At 38.5% G+C, this 23391-nt stretch overlaps 1 protein-coding gene across 1 annotated transcript in view; it reads left to right on the top strand.

The window, feature by feature from the left end:
- Window positions 1-23391, top strand: part of LOC120532610 (interleukin-6 receptor subunit beta-like) — a 149753-nt gene that overhangs the window by 87631 nt on the left and 38731 nt on the right. Inside the window, exons 5-8 of the mRNA XM_039758762.1 lie at window positions 2289-2449; window positions 5936-6075; window positions 11502-11667; window positions 23231-23313. Coding sequence (XP_039614696.1) covers window positions 2289-2449; window positions 5936-6075; window positions 11502-11667; window positions 23231-23313 — 550 coding nt within the window. The remainder of the gene's footprint in view (window positions 1-2288; window positions 2450-5935; window positions 6076-11501; window positions 11668-23230; window positions 23314-23391) is intronic.

The raw sequence follows: 23391 nt of genomic DNA, 5'->3' as shown, positions 1-23391 counted from the left end.
ATAATAACTTTTTCTAAGCCACTTTGGACTCAAATTGTTCAATAGTGGTATTAACATGTCCTTTTAATCGAATTTTAAACCCTGTGTCTGTCTCTTACTGTACTTGCCATGTGACATTTTAGATCATATGCTTGTATTTTATTTATCTTGTGTAAACTGTCCTGTCCTGTTATGTGTGTCAGAGGCGAAGCCCCTTTACGCTGCGCCACAGCGTGTGGTTCATTTATTTGACAGCCTGGAGATCGGAGTAATTACATTCATAGCATTCATAGTCTGAATCACGATCTGATTGTATGGGTGGTTACCTAATGCGACACGCTGACGTCCGAGGTTCGATCTCCGCAAAGGGAGCAGTGAGTGTGTACGCCTGATGAGCCCAAATAAGGGCAAAACACGTGTCGTGTACTCTTTGCATTATTTGACAGTAAACTATGTAACATTCTATGATCTGCTTCTCGCAACTGAAGAGGGCCCCATGGCAGATATTTGCCGACTGGCAGACCAACCACATGCTTTACCTGGTAGGTAACCACCCATACAATCAGATTGTGATTCAGACTACGAATGCTATGAATAAACATATACAGGGTGACACAGAAAAATGGGAACTTTTGAAATGCGTAGTGGCAGCCATGTACAGTTTGCAGGACTGCGGAACAGGGACCTTGAGCTGTAAACAATCTCGCCATTTAGTAATCATGGATCAGTGGAACGGTCAACAGCGTGCTTTCGCCATAAAAATGCTTTACAAAAATAATGATAGTTTGGAAGGTGCCCAGAGGGAGTTTTGACGTTTTTTCAACTTAGGGCGTCATGGTCGGGTTCCCTCGAAATACATGATAAAAACTTTTTTCCCATAACTTCTCGAAACCTGGTTTCAATAGGATGGTGCGACATCACACACTGCAAGGCAATCAATGGCAGCTGTGCAAGAATTGTTCGGTAAATGTGTCATCTCAAGATTTGGTGACATTCCCTGGCCCTCAAGATCACCGGATTTGTCCGTTTGTGACTTTTTCTTGTGGGGCTACCTTAAGAGTCGGGTCTACACGACTCGGCCAAGGATACTGAATGAATTGAAATTCGTGGTATCCCAGCTGAGATGTTGCAGCGATCAATGGGGAACCTCAACTGCAGATTGGAAGAGTGCATACGTACAGGAGGACGCCATCTACAGGACGTAATTTTCAGACATTGATAATTTGGATTACTGTCTCTTAAAAGGCAAGATGTAGTGGTTCAATTGCTGTCAATAATTTTTTTTTTTTGTTGGATTTCTTCTGTTTTTATTGTGTTTTTCAAAAGTTCCCATTTTTCTGTGTCACCCTGTATAAAGAGAGAGAGAGAGATGAAAGGAGTTGTCTTTGAAATGTAGATATAAGATTTGAAAGAGTCTGTTTTTAACTTTGGTCATAAGTAATTTGCCACATTTTCATTTTGGTATTGAATAATTAGCTTATTTTTGTTTACTGCCAAAAAGCTGTTCAGTAGCTATTTTTAAATAAAATGTGATCACTACATGTAGACTAATAATTAACAGACTTGTAAAGCAGTTTCTACGGGATAGTGAGGTGGCAAATAAAGAAATTAAGCTAGATAGAAAACAGCTAAGATAGCTAATAGAAAACATCATAACATTCGACTCAGTGTGTCTATACATTGATGAAGTATTAAGTAATTAAAATTAAAAAAAAATAAATTTTTAGCTTTATCCTGAAGTATTGTTTTCTGCTGCGAAGCAAAAAAACAAGTCTATTTCACTATGGAAGAAGAATGTTTTCCCCATTTCCTCACAATCAAAAACACAATCAAATAAGTGAATATTGTTATCTGTGGCCCAAAATTCTAAAGAAAATTGTTCAATGCCTAATTAATTACTGTATTGTTTAACATCTTTGTGAAAGATATTGAAAATAAACTCATTTATATATAAAATCAGTTCAGTCAGGCTACTGTCTTATTTAAGATTTGAATGTTCAGTAATACATTAGATTCAAATACCCAGAGTGTTGATTTTATCCTGCTTTGACGGCTATATGCTTAGGAAATTTTAATAACTATATCTTCTAGGCAGTGTCACCTGATGCTAAAATATCGTATATCTCACTTTTTTCCAATCCTTTATTTCACATTCATAAAGCACATTTTATCCATTCAGCAAATACAGTCTCCAATGTTCTATTGCATTTCTTTTTTCACATTGTTATACAGTATAGCATAATATGTTGTAAGCTCTTATAAAAGGTGAAGACTTAACATCTTTATTTGTCCTGTTGCTTGTTTTGTAGCCATGACAAGAATGATACTTGTTTGTCGAATGACACCTTCTGCTGCTCCTGCCGTTATAAAGATGTTTACCTAACTGCTGCATATTCCATAATGGTGGTGGCTAAAAATGAGTTTGGTCAAGCTTGGTCCGACATTGTGAACATAAATTCATTTAACGCAGGTAAACTCTTGAAGCAAATTATACGTTATCTGTGTAAGAAACTCTGTAGTAACAGCATCTTTGTTCTGTTCATTTTTGGCATCAGCATATCAGTTTTATTTGCACTGACAATTTAGTTGTGTTGCTGCCTGTACAAGGTGTACAAAGCCTGCCTTTGTTGTTGATTGATGGTATTAATATAATTATACACACATACCTATTACCTAATTGAAGCTGTCATTTATCAATAATTGTTTGCAACAAATGTTGAACTTTTATGTAACAAGTCAGATATTTATTCATAATAAATATAATGAACAAATATATTTATTTGTATGGTGAAATAATGGTTACCATATAATATAAATATGGTATCCAGTCACTACCTTTGTGATCTATTGGTCGACCGCGATCGATGCATTGGGCACCCCTGCTATAAAACATAAACATTTTTAATGAATAAATCAATGAAAAATGTCAGCAACATTTCAAGGGTCTTACTGTTTTAATGAATAACTGTAAATAGCATATTTAATAAAATGTATATACACTGCTGCTTGATAGCTAAACCTTAACTGCGACTGCTACTTTTAAGAAGACATACTTCCAACTTGGACACACATTACAACTTTAACTCTACCAACTCTGCCCATCTACTGCTATTCGTGTCTTTTATTCTCACCTGAATTACTGCAGTTCTTTTTATAGCGATTTTCCAAAGCCAACCTCACATTAAGTGGAGACGGTATAAAACTCAGCTGTTCGTCTTTTGGCACAAACTAAGCTGTAGTCAAATTATAACCCCAGTTTTAGATCACCTGTGGTGGTTCCCTGTAAAATCAAAATGCTGTCCTTATCATGAAAAGGAAAAAATGTACATACTCCACACAGACAAGAAAATGGTGCAGAGTTTGAACTGAGGAAGCAAGACTGCTGAGAAAGCAGTGCTTACTACTACCTCACATTAGTCTTAGGTTTATTTCACTTAATGCCAAATACATTGGTTTTCTATTATTTTGGTATTTCTCTTGATTTATCCCCTGTGGTGACGAGTTACAATTGTCATTGTTTCTCTGTTTGTCAAGTCACAGCCTATTGCAGTGAGATCTCTTTCGAGGATATGTCCTGATCTTGTAATTAATATTAGTAGTGGTAGTAGCATTGTCATGTGTACAGTGCATAGTATAATTCTTACTTACATGTCAGAGCAACACACTCTTTGGTACAACACTAAACATCCATCCATCTATTATCCAACCTGCCACAATCCCAACAGGACCATGGGGGTCCACTGGAGCCAATCCCAGCCAACACAGCTCGCAAGGCAGGAAACAAACCCCGGGCAGGGCGCCAGCGTACTGCAGGGTGCGCACACACACACACACCAAGCACACACTAGGGACAATTTAGAAATGGCAATTCACCTAACTTGCATGTTTTTAGACTGTGGGAGAAAGCCCACACAGACACGGGGAGAACATCCAAACTCCATGCAGGTAGGACCCAGGAAGCGAACCCAGGTTTCCTTACTGCGAGGCAGCCCACTGCGCCACCGTGATGCCCTCACACTAAACATGAATGTATTAAATAAGTTTTTAATTTTTAATTTTAATGAACTGAAAGCACAAATCAGCTTGACTCATATGGACTAATGTCTGACACATTACAAATTTACAAATTTATTTTTAGATTTACAGTATCTTCTGCACAGTTATGCCAAGGTACTAATGCTTTTTCACTCTAAATTAGGTGTGTCGAACTCTAGGTCTGGAGGACCGCAGTGGCTGCAGGTTTTTATTCTGACCCTTTTCCTAATAAGTGACAAGCTTTCACTGCTAATTAAATTCCTTTTCCTTCATTTTAATTGCCCTGTTTTTAAGGATTTAGCCCTCTGCATTGATTATTTTCTTCATTAAATGACAGCCCAACAGAAATGAGACATGAAACGAGCCAACAGATGACCAGCTAAATTGGGGCTTCAAACTCTAACCAATTTCACTCCAATCACTTTCTTAATGGGAAGATGATTTGTGGCAGCAGCAGACATTTCCAAAAGTGTTGATTTTCTGTTTTTTCTAAGAACACTGTCAAAATGTTTTGGTGACCTGAGAGATCAAACTTACTGAGATCTTCACCTTTCTTTATTTTCAGATATTGTCTGATGGGCACAGGTGACTTAGTCATGTGGTGGCTTGTTTTTGTATCTCATTATTGTTTGGCTGCTAATTAAGGAAAAAGAAACAACTAAGGGGTCTGAGTCAAGTTAATTTAAACGAAAGCAAAAGAAGTTATTTACAAGCAAACACTGGTCACTAATGAAGATGATGGCTAGAATGAAAACCTGCAGCCACTGCAGCCCTCCAGGACCGGATATCAACACCTGTGCTCTAAACATGTGGTGCTTGGTATGGGTCTCTTTTTCCCACCTATTTCTCTTTTTAGAGTGCACCTCTCTGCTCATCCTCTTTAACAGCCCAATTCTGACTGAAATGTAAATAATTTTCTACAAGGCAGTGGTTATGATCTTGTTCAGAAAGCGGACGCCACTTGGTTGTGTCTGACGGACACCACTTGGTTGTTTCACAATAATTAAGATTAGGTATATAAGTAGGTTTCACATTTCTGTTATAATTTTAGCCCTAAAATAGTGACTTAACATCAGGGACCTATTTTATTGACCTTAAGGTTAGTGTTAGGGCGAGGGGAAGGCCGTCTCAAGTGGCGTCCGCTTTCTGAACAAGACCCATGGTTATGTTTGCATACAGGATCCAGACAGTTGTGCAATCTGTCCATCCATTTGTTTCTTTATTCTAGCACAGGTTCACAGAGAGCTGGAGCTTGTCCAAGCAGAAACAGGTACAAGGCAGTAGTCACTCATGGTTGGGATGCTATTCCATCACATTTGGGAAGTTCAGAGTCTCCACTCTCCATGGACGAGCTGAACTGGGGCTCGGGTACTGTGATGTGGCAGAATTTCCTGCTTTACAAAAGTACATTTCAGATTGAATTCATTTAACAGTAAACTGTGTCTCATGTCCAGATTGTCATGTTCCGTTACCGTTTGTTACGTGTATGCAATCTGTTACTAGAATTTCTGTGACAAACTCTAACCTTGACTTCCAGGGTTTTCTTCAGGTTTTCTGTGTCATTGTGCAAAAGATGTGTGTTTTAGTTTACTTGTCAAATCTAAATTGGCCTACTTGTGAGTACTTGTAGGTGTGTGTGAACATACATTGTGATGGACTGGTGCCCTACTAAGAACTGGTTCCTGCCTTGTGCTTGATGCTGCTAGAATGTGCTCTGGCTACATCATACTGAACTGGATTAAGCAGGTTTTATCATGAACAGATTAAAATGTTTTAGATTTCCAAATTCATGCCATCTTATTATTGTGAAACTCGTTCAGTGGTTGCTTAAAAACACACTAACTGAATATTGCAGGACTTATAACAATTCTTAAATCATTTCTTAAAGTTTATTTTCTTAACTTGTTTTTGTACTTTTTAGTGAAACTTCTTCCACCGGTGGATGTTTTACTAGTACCCCTCTTGAACAAAACCCTTAAAGTTAGTTGGAAAAATAGCCAAATCACAGCGTTTCCAGTAGTATGCCAGGTGCGCCATAATTCAACAGACTCGAGAGACTGGGTATGTGTTCTTTACACCTTTTTATATTATTAATTGTGCTTTTAATTGTACAAATGGATTTCAATGAGTAAAGTAATTTGAATATATCTTGAATAACAGAGTCTTATAATTAATCAGAAAAGGGGTATACAGAACTGTTTTTTGAGCATGAGTCAGCTTAGCAGAACATTGGATCCAAGAAAAGTATAAATTCAGTTTCTTTAGTTTATACTTCAAATATTTTTTTTTTCTTGTGATATCCTTTTAGCTCAAGACTTTCTTGTTTTAAGTGTAAATTTTTCATGTTAGATTTCTTTTAAGCACAGATTTTTCACATTGTTTCCATAAGATCTTTGAGTATTTTACATTATCTATTTAAAAAAGAATTCAAGGGTAAATGGGGGTCATTGAACTCTTTTTGTCATCATGTAGGCAAACTCCATTATGTGAAACAGTTACCGTATATACTCACATATAAGTTGGGTCTTGAAACCCGAAATATCACTAAGAAGGCTCAGTAGCGGTTATACTTTTTACATCAACTAAGGAAATTACCATATATACTCACGTATAAAATGGGTCTTGAAACCCAAAAAATCGATCATAAAATCAGACCCTGACCTGTTCAAAAATCCATCCATCCATCCATTATTTAACCCTCTATATCCCAACTACAGGGTCACGGGGGTCTGCTTGAGCCAATCCCAGCCAACACAGCGCAAAGCAGGAAACAAACCCCGGGCAGGGTGCCAGCCCACTGCAGGGCACGCACACATACACACACCAAGCACACAATAGGGACAATTTAGAATCGCCAATGCACCTAACCTGCATGTCTGTGGACTGTAGGAGGAAACCGGAGTACCCAGAGAAAAGCCATGAAGACACGGGGAGAACATACAAACTCCACGCAGGGAGGACCCAGAAAGCAAACCCAGGTCTCCTAACTGCAAGGCAGCAGTGCTACCTAATGCGACACTTCATTTTTAACATTTTTTTTTATATCTTTTTGCCTCCTCCAATCTCACATCAGATTCTCAGACACATCGAATTTTGTTGCAGCAGTGCAGTTACCAATTTCTTTCACTACTTGAACGGTGTTTAATTTAAAACCAGCTTCATATTTTTTTCTGATCTAACACTCCATTGTAGATAAGGGATGCTCTTACGATAAAGGTGTATGAGGGTGTGAGATGCAAAAAACACAAAACAGTGCAAATGTTGCTTTGGAATAGTTCGGGTATTACCGTGTGGTCACGTAGGCACAATAGAGAGAGAGAGAGGCTGATACAGCGCATTGCTGCACCCACATAGAAAAAAAAGGCAGTTTGCTCCGTGGTTACTCTCACAGGTGGGCGTTAGCATATCATAATCCGTTGTACCAAAAGCGTTTTCCTCATTCGACTTATACGAGCAACATTATAAAATACCAGAAATTATACAGTAAAATCAAGTTCTGACTTATCCACGGGAGAACTTTTCCGCGAGTATATATGGTACTTTCGAAGTGTTTAGTGTAATCTGAGAAATATTTTCAATGGATTATTTATCAGTGCAACATGTTTCATTTTTTGCATAGACCCCAATCCCTTATGCTTTATAGCACATTTTCATTTAAGTGTATTTTTAGGGCTCAAGACTGAGTGTCATTTAAATGAAAAAAGGTAATTCAGTCCATGTGGTTTTGCACAAGATCTGGAAGTTGAGAAGTAGATGACAGTGTTGTGACTTGGGAGTCCCAAAAGCACACAAGTCCCAAAAATACTTTGAAGCGTTGCCCTCTAGGGAGGGAATACCATTAAAACTCTGAGCAGAAACAAAAAGAGGCTGGAATGATGTTTATAAAATAAAAGATTTTTTTTAACAGAACTGTTTGTATCACCAGAAGGTCCTTAGAGCACAAAGGCATTACGTGAGAAGGCAAGACAATCCACGACAACCAAAGTCCAAATACAGAATTTAAAGCCAAAGTCAAAAACAGAGTGCAGGTCCAAAAAATCCAGGAAACCTGAAAGCAAAAAGCACAGTAAACACAAGTAACACTCCACTCCATAGCTCATTTGAAATGAACCACCAGGAATTACGGAAGGCCCTCCCATATATAGGGTGGAGGAAGGTCCCTGGTAGTGATTGGCATGTGGCCCCGCCCCTGGGGGACCCATGGGTCATAGTCCAGGCATTTACCAATTATAAACAGACACAAAGAAAAATGTACACAATGAATATAAGAAACATTAATACAAATAAATGGCACAAAATCAGACAAAACAGACAGGATGCACAACTTTGAACCTCAGCCAGGGGAGAAATAATGGCTGAAATATGATAAGCAGAAGATAAAAAAATATACCAACAGTAACAATGAAGCAACAAGATGAAGAACATTGCTAGACCAGAGACATTGGAAGTTCCCACATTTCCACATTTATGGCATGTTCCGACTGTAAATTTCATCAGTTAATCAAAATCAGAATGTGTTTAGTCCTTCGTATCTTCACTTCTGTTGTGGCCACAAAAGACTAAAACTTTACTGAGCCCCTAGAAACAGGGACGTATCAAACTCATAGGCAGCCACCTTTTTTATAGTCATGAAATACATTAGTTATTTCCAATTTTGATAGCTATGCGACTTTTGTGATGTTTGGTTTATTGTAAAGAATTTTTTAAAGACCAAAAGACACTCAAAAATTTTAGTCATCACTTATTAAGGCTGTACAGATTAATTTTCTCCAAACTTTAGACAATTTATTTTAGATATAAGCCAGATTTTATTTAATCTTTCAATATTGCTGATGTCGTTCTGTCCTAAACTGTAGTGTGCCTTTTAAAATCTGTCAGTTCAACTACATAGGCTTATGTTCTCCTGTAGGTATATCCATCTTCATGACTTGATGTAAATAGAGTCTTATCTGGAATCATTCTCGTAGGGTACATATTAAACATGGAGTAAAAAATATGAAATGCCAGCTGACACTGAGTTTCAAGGAATCAAATTGACTATCAATACACCCTCTAATACATACTGATTTTTCAGATTTTGTATTACAAGCACATGACTTATCATAATAATGCAGCAGACTTCCATTTTAGTCTGTTTAGTCCTCATGAAATGTGTTAACTAGCATCTCAGGAGCGCAGTAGTTTGCTACAGAGATGTAAAGTTTACTTGTCATCTCAAATAGTTTCTGTGAATCAGTGTCTCAGTGATGTGCATGGTAGGTGAACTGGCAACTCTAAATTTATGTGGTATAGCTGAGTGCAGACAGATATGAATTCACAGCTCATCAAGGATTGCTTCCATGAAAAATTATTAAATGTCTAAATGAAACAAAAAGCTATTTTCACATGCTGCTGTGAAAGTTCATGCTTAAAATACATCATTTCATATATTAAAGGAAGAGGTTGGGAGCATGCATTGATACAACACATTGCTTCACCCACCACACAACGAACCTCCTCAGGATCCCAGATCAGGACCTGAGTGCAGCCATGTAACGGGTGACACTTCAGCAACACACTAGTTTGAATGGAGTAGAGCAGTATGAGGTTTTTCACCTACAATCAGCCCCCAAATTTGGAGGACCTGCTTTGCAGGGCAGAATGCAGGTTAACATCATACCAGCGACAGAGCAATTGCAGATTAAGTGTCTTGCTCAAAGGCACAATGGAGTGGAATCACTTCTGGCATTTACGGGATTCAAACCAGTAACCTTCTGAATTGCTGGTGCAGAACCCTGACCTCAGAGCCACCACTCCAGCATATATTAAACTTAACATTAAAATACTAGCTGTACAATGTGAACACCTTTGTGTTCCATCTTCACCGAAATAAAACATTGAAAATATAAATTTAATGAAAGAACAAAGAAAACACAAAAACATATATGTTGGTTGTGCCTTTGTTGGTGATAGGATCTCTTTTTAACTAGTGGGTGGTTGGCCTTTTGCCACCTTCAACATGTATTTCTCAATCTCTATTATTTTATACATACAATTCACAGCAAGTACCATCGGAAACCAGATAAGGCTGAACTAAGATATCAAAATTGAAATTCCATTAATTAAATAGAAGAAAAAGATCAATTGTCCTTCCATGAATCCATTTCGGGGGGACTGCACACTACTTCCATCTTCTGTTAGCTGGAGTTCAACTTTCTGTCCATCGTGTAGTTCATGTTTTTGTAGTCCCAGTAAACACTGTAGAGCCATTAGACAGTTATGCCCTGTAGTGGCCCTTGGCTAGTTTCCCTTCACAAGGCAGCCATTGAGAACTGCTCCTTTTACCTTAGTTATTCTCAATCAAGGACTTTAACGTAAAAAGGGAAAAAAGAGAGGTTAAAAGGTGGAGCGAGCAGAAAGGCAGGAACTGGAGAGATCAGGTGCAATTGAGCGGATGAGAGGCGGAGAAGGCAGACAGTTGGGAGAAAAGTGAACAGCGCTCAGGGTTCTGATGGCCACTCCAGCTGAGTGACCTGGGAGCTGGAGTGGCAGAAACGCTGCCCAGTTGTAGTGTATCGCCAGAGAGAGGTAGCGCAGCTGCAGGTGAGTGAAAAGCAGAGAGAGGCGTTCTGCGAAATAGTGACATGGACCACATGGATGTAAGCCTGGTAGCGGGAGTCTGAGGCTTGATGGGGTGCCCTGCCTGGAGCCAGAGGGGTCTATAAAGGGCCCGAGCTTAGTAGAGGCCCTGAAGGTGGGCTGAACTGCTGGATAAGCATCTTCTTAGCTGCAAGAGCCCATATTGGACAAAGCCAAGGAGACATCAAGTATTAAAGGACTGTACCAGGGCTGCATCCTGCCTTGTTTTAACCTCATTATTAAGGGATTATTTATGGATAGGTTTTAACTTCCACTTTAACTTTTATAGATTATTTATTTAACTAAGCACTGTACTTTTTGAGCACTGTTTGTTTGGACATGTTTGAAAAAAAACACTGAGCACTAACACCTTCCTCTTGCTTTGCGTGAGTGTCCTGTTTTGCTGGGTCATCACTAGGAAATGTTATCAGCGGTGGTGGGTTCAAGAGGCTCCTGGTGGCACCTGGCAGTGTGGAGCCAACCAGCACCATCACAGTCTCCTTCTGAGATATTGTTTGTCTGATGAAAACACAAGTGAAAGAAGACTCGTTTTTGGGCAGTCATCAGTGATGTTTTTTTCAGCATTCTGCCCTTTTTTTTTTTTTTAATATTAGCATATTAGCCAGCCAAACATTCCCATCTTTGAGATGTGGGTTAATATTAGTTAATCTGTAGAGACCAGGGGAGAGCATCAAACTCCAGAAAGACAACACTCCAGAGCATCGTGCCTAAGTCATTGCACCCTGATCATGCCAATGTACTGACAGGCATTGAAATTTGCCAGTTCTTACAGTAATAATAATGCAGTCTTTGTTAATTTCCTTCTTAAAAATATTACACAATCTCATAAATTGTTTTTGCTCTAATAGGTAATATATAACGTCAGTCTTGATATGGCCCGAAACGGTTCTTTCAACATTCAGAACCTTGTCTGCCTCAATACGTATAGAGTAGCAGTTCGCTGTATTGGAAATTATGGCCAAATCTATTGGAGTGAATGGAGTGAGGAAAAAACTGCTATTTTGCCCGAGGAAGGTGAGAATGATGGATTGTTTTTAAATACTCTCTTGATTAAGTAACATAACATGTGAATTTATTTATGTATCTGTTTATTTATTTATTTTACTTTCATAAGCCTACACCCTAATAAAATTAATGTAAAAAGGATTTTAAATACCTATTAATACTCCAAAGCTCCTTCCTCCACCTCTTATGGCTCTGAGCTGTTCTAGTCATAGTTTATGACTGTCTTTTCTGTTATTGTGGCAAAATGATGGTAAGTTTCTCACTACATTTTTTCATGTTTCAAATGACAGATAACATGTGTTAGTCCTTCTATGTGTCATTGAACTTTACATTTTTAATCTAACTCATATTTTATGTTTAAACATATTTCAACCCTTCCATAATTGCACAGTTAAGAGAATGCTGTTGTGCAGAAAGTCATTGGTCACATTTGTCACACATGTGCGCATGGGAGGCAACTAAAAGGCTCAAAAGATGGTAATCCCTCGACAAACCAGGGGATGGCAGAGTGCACTAATCCTTGTTCTTTCCCTCTGACAGACTGATCACGGGAAATTCCGCCTGGGCCCGAAAACACTACTTCTCGCTCTACAGCCACATACCTGGTTAATCCTGCTGACTACGCCACTGTAAATGATCCACACAACACGGGAAAAGAGATTTGGGGGCAGCCACCTGTATACTTGCAATTGGCTGCCAAAGTTGAAGCAAAATGGTGGTTCAAATGATAGAGAACCATAACAAAGAACCAAGCAAACAGGCAAACATGGTGATTATATAGAGGGAAATGGGAAATGATGTCATCAGACAGGAACTGGAAATGACGTCCTTGGGCCCGGAAGTGATGTGACCGGAACCAGAAGTGAAATCCTCAGGAGCGGAACCGGAAGTGGGACCGGAACTAAAAGTGGCGTCATCAGGCCCAGGTGGAATTTCCCGTGATTGGTCTGTCAATAGAAAAGAACAAGGATTATTGCACTCTGCTGTCCCCTGGTTTGGCAAGAAACTACCATCTTTTGAGCCTTTTAGCTGCCTCCCATGCACACATGTGTGACAGATTATTATTGTGCTGCATAGAGTGACCTCAGCAAAGTATAAATCATAAATTATTTACCTTAACTTGTTCAGGTAACTGCTAAAGATGTAAGTGCTTCAGTACCTACCAACACACTGCATAGGCTTGATCCAGGCGGATTTAAAAATCAAGTATCGGCCCCATGTCATGTTCTTTATATTGTGCACATCTGTGTTTGGGTAGAGAACAGAGTATAATGCTTTACGCCAGGTTTGGTTATTTGGTGTGTATTTAGCCTTTAACCTTCCTGAGGAGCAGCATTAGGGTGTTAAGTGATGAAATAGCTGGTTAAAGTGTATTTTGGATGACAGTCAAGAAAAACATCTTCTGGGGGAGGCAGGGCATTGAAGGAGAGATTACTAAAAGATAAAGAATGTTTTACAGCTTGTTGGTATAGTGATTATCATAGTTTCTTCTTCAGACAGTGGGGCAAGTCCCCACCTAGGTATGTAAGTGGAATAACTCTGTCGTTGCGCTAATTGTTTTTGGAAAACATCTGTGTTTTAATACTTAACCACAGGTGTGCATGGGAAAGGGTTTATAAAGTTATTTGTTAAGAAAATAGAAGAGGTCAAGAAATGTTCAAATTAACTATAAATCAAAGTCTTTGAAGCCAAAAGCAGTACTGTCATATCCTATTTGCATTTGTAGCACACACAGCAATAAATGAAGTGGAGTGCAAAATTAAAGTATTATATAAAAATTCTAGTTTGGAAGTAAACATTTGAAAATACTTTTTTATAAAAAATTTTTCTTAATACAGTGGAACCTTGGTTTGGGAGTAACTTGGTTTATGAGTGTTTTACAAGACGAGCTAAAATTTTTAATAAATTTTGACTTGGTAAACGAGTGAGGTCTTACAATACGAGTAGTATGATTACGCTTTGTCTGCTGAGTGTCATGTGATCACTACTGAGCTGATGGTTCTTTTCTCTCGCGTGCGCGCGCGCGCGTGTGTGCGTGTGTGTCTCGTGGGCGTGTGTCTCTCTCTCTCTCGCATGCGCATGTGTGTGTGTGTGTCTCTCTCTCACTCGCGTGTGTGTCTCTCTCTTGTGGGCAATCGTCTCCTATTCTCCATCAGAGTCGGTGTGCCTCACTCATATAGTCAACATCCTACGAGCGTATTCTGTTTACTACAGCATTGTGACTGTGTGCTGTGACGTGCGAGTCACCGTCGTGCGCCCCAAAACACGAAGCTGAGTCTCAGTACTTTAACAATACCAGCTTTATTCAGCTTCAAACAGCAACAGCACAGTTATTTATTGTAGCGGAATCAACCACCATCCTATACACAGACACAGCAGTCAGGCAGGGTCGTTGCCAAGTAGTACTGTGCCCTGCGCATTTATAATGTTCCCTGTACCACCCATCGACAGCATGCGCTTATAGAATGTCCACGATCTTTCAAATTTGCTTTTACAGCAAACTGCTATAGCTCTGGGAGACTGCGATTGCTTTGGGACACTCTTCTGCGTATCGTCCCGTTGGGTGGAATCCCACAAGAGTTTAGAAACTCACTCACACCAGCCATGATTCTTTTCAAAGGTAAAGTGCAGATTAATTTGTTTTATGTATTTTTACTTTATATTTTGTATTAATCATTTTTATATGAATCGTTTTGAGTTGTGGAACGAATCATCTGAGTTTCTAGTATATCTTATGGGGAAATTTATTTTGATATACGAGTGCTTTGGACTGCGAGCACATTTCTGGAACGAATTATGCTCGCAAACCGAGGTTCCACTGTATAATAATTCTTAGTTGGTGATTGTTTCCTCTCATAATTTTATAATTAAAATATAGCTGTAATACAACTATAAGAATTTGAACCTTCTTACATACAGTACATTCTTCGAATTAAATGGTTTAGATTATTTTGGAATGATTTTTCTGTAATTTACATGAGTGAGACGGTGATCTACACTGCTAACTGCAGAGCACTAGGTTGAAATCCCATTATGGACCTGTCTGCGATGATGGTCTCTGTGTACCTGTGTGGATTTTCTATGAATATTCTAGCATTCCTCCTCTCAAAGACGCATATGTAAGACTAATTTACAAAAAAATTAATTAGACTGGTCCTAGGCTGGTTTCTACTTTGAATGCAGTAGTCTCGGGATATACTCCAGTCCCATGACCATCATTTATGTATATTAAATGATGCATTGGTGTCTCTTCATATTTCTTTATATTTCAGGGCAATCTGTTACTTACAGAAAGTACATTGTCTTTCCTTTAGGTTAAAAAACTTGGAGTGTTAAAAATATCCAATGTTTGGGACAAATACGTTTTATGTGCGGGCTGTATTATAATGTGAAGATTGCTGAAGAGTTATCCTGTGTACTGCATTTTCTTTGTTCTATCTGATCAGTCAACTATGACTCTTGGTAACTCTATAGATCAATACTCTCCATGTCTTCTGATCTCTCATGGCTTCTTTCAGTTCTACAATGTTCTTTCTTGATGGTGTCTACAAGAGTTCTAAGGCAGCCACTTTCCCTTTTGTCACTGACCATCCATTCCAAGCATGAAGTTCTTCTCAAGCAACCTGATTGCTGTTGATATGACTAAAGTAGGAGAGTTTTTGCTTTTCTATCTTGGTTTAGTTCATTCCAGAACTACTTGGTTTGTTATTCTGGTTGCCCATGTGGTGTCTCCAGCACCACAGATCATAGAATATTTTGGCAGAATACTGGGGAAGGTTGCCTGGGTTTTTCTGATGCCAGAGCTATTTATCCAACATGCTATGGCATGTCGTTGCCACCCCCAACACCACTATAAGGAGAACGATTGGACTTTAAAGGGGGTAGCGGTTGGACTTTGAAGGAAGCCATTTTCTCTAATCATATTTGCTCAAAGTTTCAAAATAAAAAATAGAATTTTCCAGCAGAAAAGGCATCGTCTACATACAGTATGTCTACTTGTATCTTAAAGCATGTTGTAATTGCTGTGAAAAAAATTGTAGATCCCCACACCACCTTAGATGCGAGCACTGCAAACAGTCTTCATATGCATTATATTTGACTAGCAAAATACCCGCGCTTCGCAGTGGGGAAGTAGTGTGTTAAAGAAGCAATGAAAAAGAAAAGGAAACATTTTGAAAATAACTTAACCTGATTGTCAATGTAATTGTTTTGTCACTGTTGTGAGTGATGAGTGTTGTTGTCATATATATATATATATATATATATATATATATATATATATATATATATATATATATATATATATATTTACACACACACACATAAACATATATATATATACATATCTACATATACACTGTCACAAAACGAGTCAAAGACAGAAAAAGGTTTGGGGCAGCCACCCATGTAATTTGGTATCCTGGCTGCAACTTCGTTTCTTTCAAATACCAGCACTGAAGTGCTTACAACAGAGTCCAAAACAAGACTGACACAGAAGGGAAAAGGGAAGGCTTTTAAAGGGGGAGACAGGAAGTGAGGTCATAAGGGTCGGGCACGTGTTCATTGTTCATTGGTTTAGTCCCGGATGTGACATCAGGGGGGCCGGAGCTGGCAAGGTCTGTCTCCATTGGCTCGGTCCCAGAAGTGACGTCCAGAGAGACAGGTGGAACCTCCCGGGTTAGGTCTACAGGGAAGTGAGAAAGAGAGTTAGTGCGCTCTGCCACATCCCGGCATGGCTCAGAACTGCCTTCACTCGAGCCCTTTAGCTGCCTCCCATGCGCGCGTGTGTGACAACACATATATACATACATATATATATCTACATATATACACACACATATATACACACACATACATACACACACATATATACACACAAATACATATATATATATATATATATATATATATACATACATACACACACACATATATAAACATATATATATACATATACATACATATATACACACACAGCTATTTCGTATCAGTGCAATACGCTGTTTGTTAAAACGGTTGACTCCCGCTCTTACGTTCAATAACAAATCAAATCATTCAGTTGTCTTTGCTCATATGTCATTTTAGAGCTGGACGCCTGGCATCTTTTTTTGGCCACAAGTTCGTTTCTGTTTGGTGTGAAGTTCTGTGTTGTGGAGATTCTCAGGATGGATTGCAGGTGCTCATAAGTGAGGCGACTCCTGTGTGCTGTTTTGTTAGTCTTTATCACTGAGAAGAGCTTCTCACACAGATATGTGCTACCAAACATGCACAAGGTTCGAGCCGCATGTAGACGGACTTTTTTTGTTCTTCAAAGTCACCAAAGCGCCGTGCAAACTCAGTGCGCAATAACTAGCTTCGCAATAACTTGCAGCATCATAAGGTAGACTTGATTAACGCGGTAAGTGTTCGGCAAGGCAGCTGAAGCGCTGCATTATGGGATCTGTCGTTTATTGTGTTACCAGCGCTTCATATACCCGGGCCATTAATAACAATAATACAGTATATAAAATGATCTCGCGGGCGGATATAATTACACGCCGGGCCGGATGTGGCCCACGGCCCTTGAGTTTGACACATATGGACTAAATAGAACTTGAAAAGATATATTTTTTCAAATGTGATCACGCAATTCAGATAGAGTTGACGCAAGACTACAGCCTGCATGCCTCAATGAGTCATCCTCCCTCGCTCTTACTTTTTACCGTTCATCTAATGAATACACTGAGTATGGCTTTACCAAAACAATCATTGATGGCGAATAAAGTATCCATTATTCGAGTATGTAGATCGGGATATATATACCCGCGTATCGCAGCGGAGAAGTAGTGTGTTAAAAAAGCTAGAAAAAGAAAAGGGAACATTTTAAAAATAACGTAACATGACTGTCAATATACAGTATTTGTTTTGTGAGTGTTACTGAGTGTTGCTGTCATCAAGGATTTGATTATCATTATTTCTTTCAATCAGGTTCGTATTTGTACGATGTGTTGTGTTCAAGTTACATTCCGTGTTTGTCAATCGTTGTAAAGATGACAGGTTTCATTCATCGATTCGTTTCTTACTGCATCAATAAACAGCTCGTCTTCTTCTTTATCCGAGACCTGACACACTGCATGCACGTTTTTTTTTTACACTGTCTTCCTTTAGCGGGACATTGACTTTTTCCAACGTGTGCTTTGTTTCCGCAGTAGCTGGATTTATGAATATGCTTGTAAGTATCAGACGCTTCATATTTTTGCTGCCTTTTCAATTGTGTAATTCGGTTTTGTTCAGCTCTTTGGAACTGTTGCTTTTATCTGTGCACTGCGTCAGTTCACGTGAGCCACTCGGTGTACATGCATCGAAGGTTCCCAGCTGTGCTGGTGCCATCTCGTGCTATGTACATGGCTGTATTTAATGTTACCTTAGTCCTGGCACTTCAAACTTTCTCTCGCAGTTTCGCTGAGTTTGTGTCAAACACCACCCTGACCATCTCATCTTCCTCTCCATAAGCACAGTCCTTCACCCGTGAATATTTACCCGTGGCAGTTTGCTATTGGATTGCCGCTGACGGACGGCCTTATATGGGCAGGCACTAAATTACAAACGCCAGCGGCAGCCTGTCTATGAACTTAATTTAAAGTGTAGGTTTACATCGTGCTTTGTTTCCGAAGTAGCAGAACTCATGAATATGGTTGTATATGTCACTCGCTCGCTTCTTATTGTTTCGCTGCCTTCTCAATTATATAATGCATATTTTCTTCAGTGCTTTTTGAGGTCTTCCTGGTTTTCTATGTACTGCGTGATTACGTGGGAGGCGTGATGATGTCACACGAAACTCCGCCCCCACGGCGTTGAAGCTCATCTCCATTACAGTAAATGGAGAAAAACTGCTTCCAGTTATGACCATTACGCATAGAATTTCGATATAAAACCTGCCCAACTTTTGTAAGGAAGCTGTAAGGAATGAACCTGCCAAATTTCAGCCTTCCACCCACACGGGAAGTTGGAGAATTAGTGATGAGTCAGTGAGTGAGTGAGTGAGTGAGGGCTTTGCCTTTTATTAGTATAGATTAAGAATTAATATTGTACTGGAAGATTTTGTTCAGTGAGTGTTTATGTTAATTCTTTAAAAATGTAAACTCATACTGGTTTCCTTTAGGAGCAAAACATAAGCATAGTCTTGTGTTGTTAGCTAGGGTCATTACATCACATTCTTTAAGAGAAAAGCAAAATTTAAATCAACAGAAAGCAAAAGTCAAAATACCAATATTTTCTATATATAGTTTGGTTGATTGCTTGGGAGGGCCAGGGTCAGATCTCAGTTTTCAAGTTCTCCCCATGTCGTGTTTTTTTTGTGTGTTTTTGCCCTGCAATTGACTGGTGTCCTGTCTGGGGTCTTCTTCTGCCTTGAGCCCTATAATGTCTGGCATAGGCTCCAGCACCCCCTGCAACTCTGGTCTGGACTGAGTGGGCTAGAAAATGATGTGGCATGATTGCTTGGGATCAGGACTCTCATGAAATCTTTTCCTCAACAAGTAAAAGTTTTGATGCTTGCTCAATGTGAGCAGCCATCTTATATATCATAGCTGCCATGGTTTCATGGGTCACATGACACACGCATCACCCACCAACATACAGCATCTTAGAAGTCAGATGTACAAAATAGCTTCATCCAGGAAACACTGAATTTCCAAAGTGGGTATTCAATGAAATTAGCGTAATAATTAGAAAATATTAATAAAAGGAAAAAAAATCTAAATTTGTGTAAGCATACTTAATTTGAGGTGTTCATAAGAATTTTAACAATTTATTTTATGAGGTAGAAGTACATAATAAACAAAAAAAAAACTTGCTTCGGGAATTTAAAATATTAAAATGTTTGCTTCAATTTAAATGTTTAAAGTCTAAATATTCTCAAATGTAATAGGTATTTGTCATTTTTCAACCTTTGATAGAGGCCCATAGAGGACCAGATCCCTAGTAAAGAATCAAAAAATCAAAAATAACATCATAGTCCCTTTTATACTCTATAGTATAAAAGAACACTCCAATTGCATACATTACCGATCCTCATTTTTTCAAATGTTTTGAAAAGAAGTAATTTTGATCCCCATTAGGGGTGAACCCCTGGGATCAGTTGTTGTAGAATGCAACACTTCAAATCCTTCTGGTCTTTTTTGCAGAAGATTTACTCTTTATCATAAGCGTATAATTTCTTACATAAAACATTGTCCAAAAGTGGCCTAAAAATAACAGTGGGTCACAAATAGGGCGAAACCCCAAAAGGCTTGACGTTTTGTATAACAAGATTTCAAGACACACAGAATGGCGTATCATATGTGAGGTTTTCTTGTGAGTCAGGAGGTGCTGGACAAAAAAAAAAAGAGTTGAAGTGATTTCAAAGCGTTAACAAGTAATTCCTATGAAAGTAATAAAAACGAATGGTCAGAAACAGACCACAATAACAAATTAATGACTGATGATATGAAATTATTCTCTTTAACTAGGCTATGATCATACACTTAAACTGTGGATGACCATAATTAATGGATTTACAATCAAACAGTTCACAAAAGTTCAACATTTACCATTATATTATTAACTATAATGAGCACAACAGTAATACAGAAGTATACAGTGGTGTGAAAAACTATTTGCCCCTTCCTGATTTCTTATTCTTTTGCATGTTTGTCACACAAAATGTTTCTGATCATCAAACACATTTAACCATTAGTCAAATATAACACAAGTAAACACAAAATGCAGTTTTTAAATGATGGTTTTATTATTTAGGGAGAAAAAATCCAAACCTACATGGCCCTGTGTGAAAAAGTAATTGCCCCCTGAACCTAATAACTGGTTGGGCCACCCTTAGCAGCAATTACTGCAATCAAGCGTTTGCGATAACTTGCAATGAGTCTTTTACAGCGCTCTGGAGGAATTTTGGCCCACTCATCTTTGCAGAATTGTTGTAATTCAGCTTTATTTGAGGATTTTCTAGCATGAACCACCTTTTTAAGGTCATGCCATAGCATCTCAATTGGACTCAGGTCAGGACTTTGACTAGGCCACTCCAAAGTCTTCATTTTGTTCTTCTTCAGCCATTCAGAGGTGGATTTGCTGGTGTGTTTTGGGTCATTGTCCTGTTGCAGCACCCAAGATCGCTTCAGCTCGAGTTGACGAACAGATGGCCGGACATTCTCCTTCAGGATTTTTTGGTAGACAGTAGAATTCATGGTTCCATCTATCACAGCAAGCCTTCCAGGTCCTGAAGCAGCAAAACAACCCCAGACCATCACACTACCACCACCATATTTTACTGTTGGTATGATGTTCTTTTCTGAAATGCTGTGTTCCTTTTATGCCAGATGTAACGGGACATTTGCCATCCAAAAAGTTCAACTTTTGTCTCATCAGTCCACAAGGTATTTTCCCAAAAGTCTTGGCAATCATTGAGATGTTTCTTAGCAAAATTGAGACGAGCCCTAATGTTCTTTTTGCTTAACAATGGTTTGCGTCTTGGAAATCTGCCATGCAGGCCGTTTTTGCCCAGTCTCTTTCTTATGGTGGAGTCGTGAACACTGACCTTAATTGAGGCAAGTGAGGCCTGCAGTTCTTTAGACGTTGTCCTGGGGTCTTTTGTGACCTCTCGGATGAGTCATCTCTGCTCTTGGGGTAATTTTGGTTGGCCGGCCACTCCTGGGAAGGTTCACCACTGTTCCATGTTTTTGCCATTTGTGGATAATGGCTCTCACTGTGGTTCGCTGGAGTCCCAAAGCTTTAGAAATGGCTTTATAACCTTTACTAGACTGATAGATCTTAATTACTTCTGTTCTCATTTGTTCCTGAATTTCTTTGGATCTTGGCATGATGTCTAGCTTTGGAGGTGCTTTTGGTCTACTTCTCTGTGTCAGGCAGCTCCTATTTAAGTGATTTCTTGATTGAAACAGGTGTGGCAGTAATCAGGCCTGGGGTGGCTACGGAAATTGAACTCAGGTGTGATACACTACAGTTAGGTTAATTTTTAACAAGGGGGCAATTACTTTTTCACACAGGGCCATGTAGGTTTGGATTTTTTTTTCTCCCTAAATAATAAAAACCATCATTTAAAAACTGCATTTTGTGTTTACTTGTGTTATATTTGACTAATGGTTAAATGTGTTTGATGATCAGAAACATTTTGTGTGACAAACATGCAAAAGAATAAGAAATCAGGAAGGGGGCAAATAGTTTTTCACACCACTGTACATTCAGATTGTTTGGTAGTGCTTAACAGTAAGAGTTATTGATTCTTATACTTTGCTTTTCGGTTTTATTATGATTCACATGAAAGATGATTTACAAAGTTGAGAAAATCACTCTTAATCATTGCTTTACTTGTGTTATCCAGTGTAGTATTTTCTTACTATCACACTAACCTGTGTCCCTGTGTTAGAATCATTGTGGTGGATGTGATGCTGCTATTCTGAACATCCTGAGGCCTCCTAATTAGGATGCTCAAAATCCAGTTGGAGAAGGGATGTTACTAAGTACCAAGTAGATGATTAGCTTTGATGGTACAGCACTGTTAAATGTAGATGCGACAAGTAAACGGGACTCTGGCTTCACTGTTTTTAATATCCAGATGTTCCAGGATTGTATATAGTGTTAGCAGGTAATGTCATCCCTTGTGGATCAGTTATGCAAACTCTGGAATATTATGGTGTATTTAATGTGCATCAGTCTCTCAGAACACTTGATCACAATTGGAGTGACTGCCACTGGTCTACAGTTGTTCAGATAATTCAATTTTGCTTTCATAGGAACAAGGATATTGATGTCCATTTAAAGCAATCAGGGACCACAGACATTAAAAATGCCATTGAGTATGACTGCTAAGTGGTCTTTACAGATTTTTAAAAATCCACAATGAAATTCCATCTAGACTGGATGTCTTACGGACATTATCTTATTTAAAAACATTTTGATTCTGTACCATATGAAGACTTCTTTCTCAGTTTCAACAAGCTGCCTTACACCAACTCTGAGGAGCCATTTTATATTTATCTGTTGATCCAAAAATTATTGATGTCTGTGTAGATTTGTGCCACATTGTAAAAAACTAGTAGTAGTGATAGAACTTGTAGTAGTATACTACTAATGAGTATGGTGAAGTTTTTACTTGCATGTTTGACCAGCATGCAACATGTCACCACTCTTCAGTTTCATGATAAACAAGAATGTATTAAAAAACATAACTTAATTTTATTAAATTATAAAAAGTTAATTTAAATTAGCTATAGTCACTAATGTCTGGGCAAAATTTCTAATTTTTGCTATTTCACATCCATGGCATTTTAACACTGTTTCTCTACTGTTTTCAAAGTTAGTTTTCTCAAGGAGAGGACTGTTGTGAAAAATATAGGAATGCACACATTTTATTTTGACGCCTTTATATCTTGTAAAATAATCCTTTCAGTTAAAGGCGCTCTCCTAGAGCAGTGTTGCAATTTGCTACTTAACACCCATTATAGAATTTTCTTATATCATGCTATCCAGACATTGATTTTACCATTTCTTATTTTATTTGTTTGTTTTTTTTTATTTTAAGCACCTTCAGCACATCTTGATGTTTGGAGAAAATTTTTTGATTCTGGTGAAAAGGAGAAGAGAACAGTGCTTGTGTTTTGGAAGGTACATTTTCTTGTTTCTGTCTAGGAGTGACATTTACTTTTTACTTCTTCTTTTGTCATTTAATTCTCAGCAATCATT

Source organism: Polypterus senegalus, chromosome 7 (assembly GCF_016835505.1).
Source record: "Polypterus senegalus isolate Bchr_013 chromosome 7, ASM1683550v1, whole genome shotgun sequence".
Taxonomy (NCBI): domain Eukaryota; kingdom Metazoa; phylum Chordata; class Cladistia; order Polypteriformes; family Polypteridae; genus Polypterus; species Polypterus senegalus.
The sequence above is the reverse complement of the archived record's forward strand: the minus strand, read 5'-3'. Positions and strand labels throughout refer to the sequence as shown.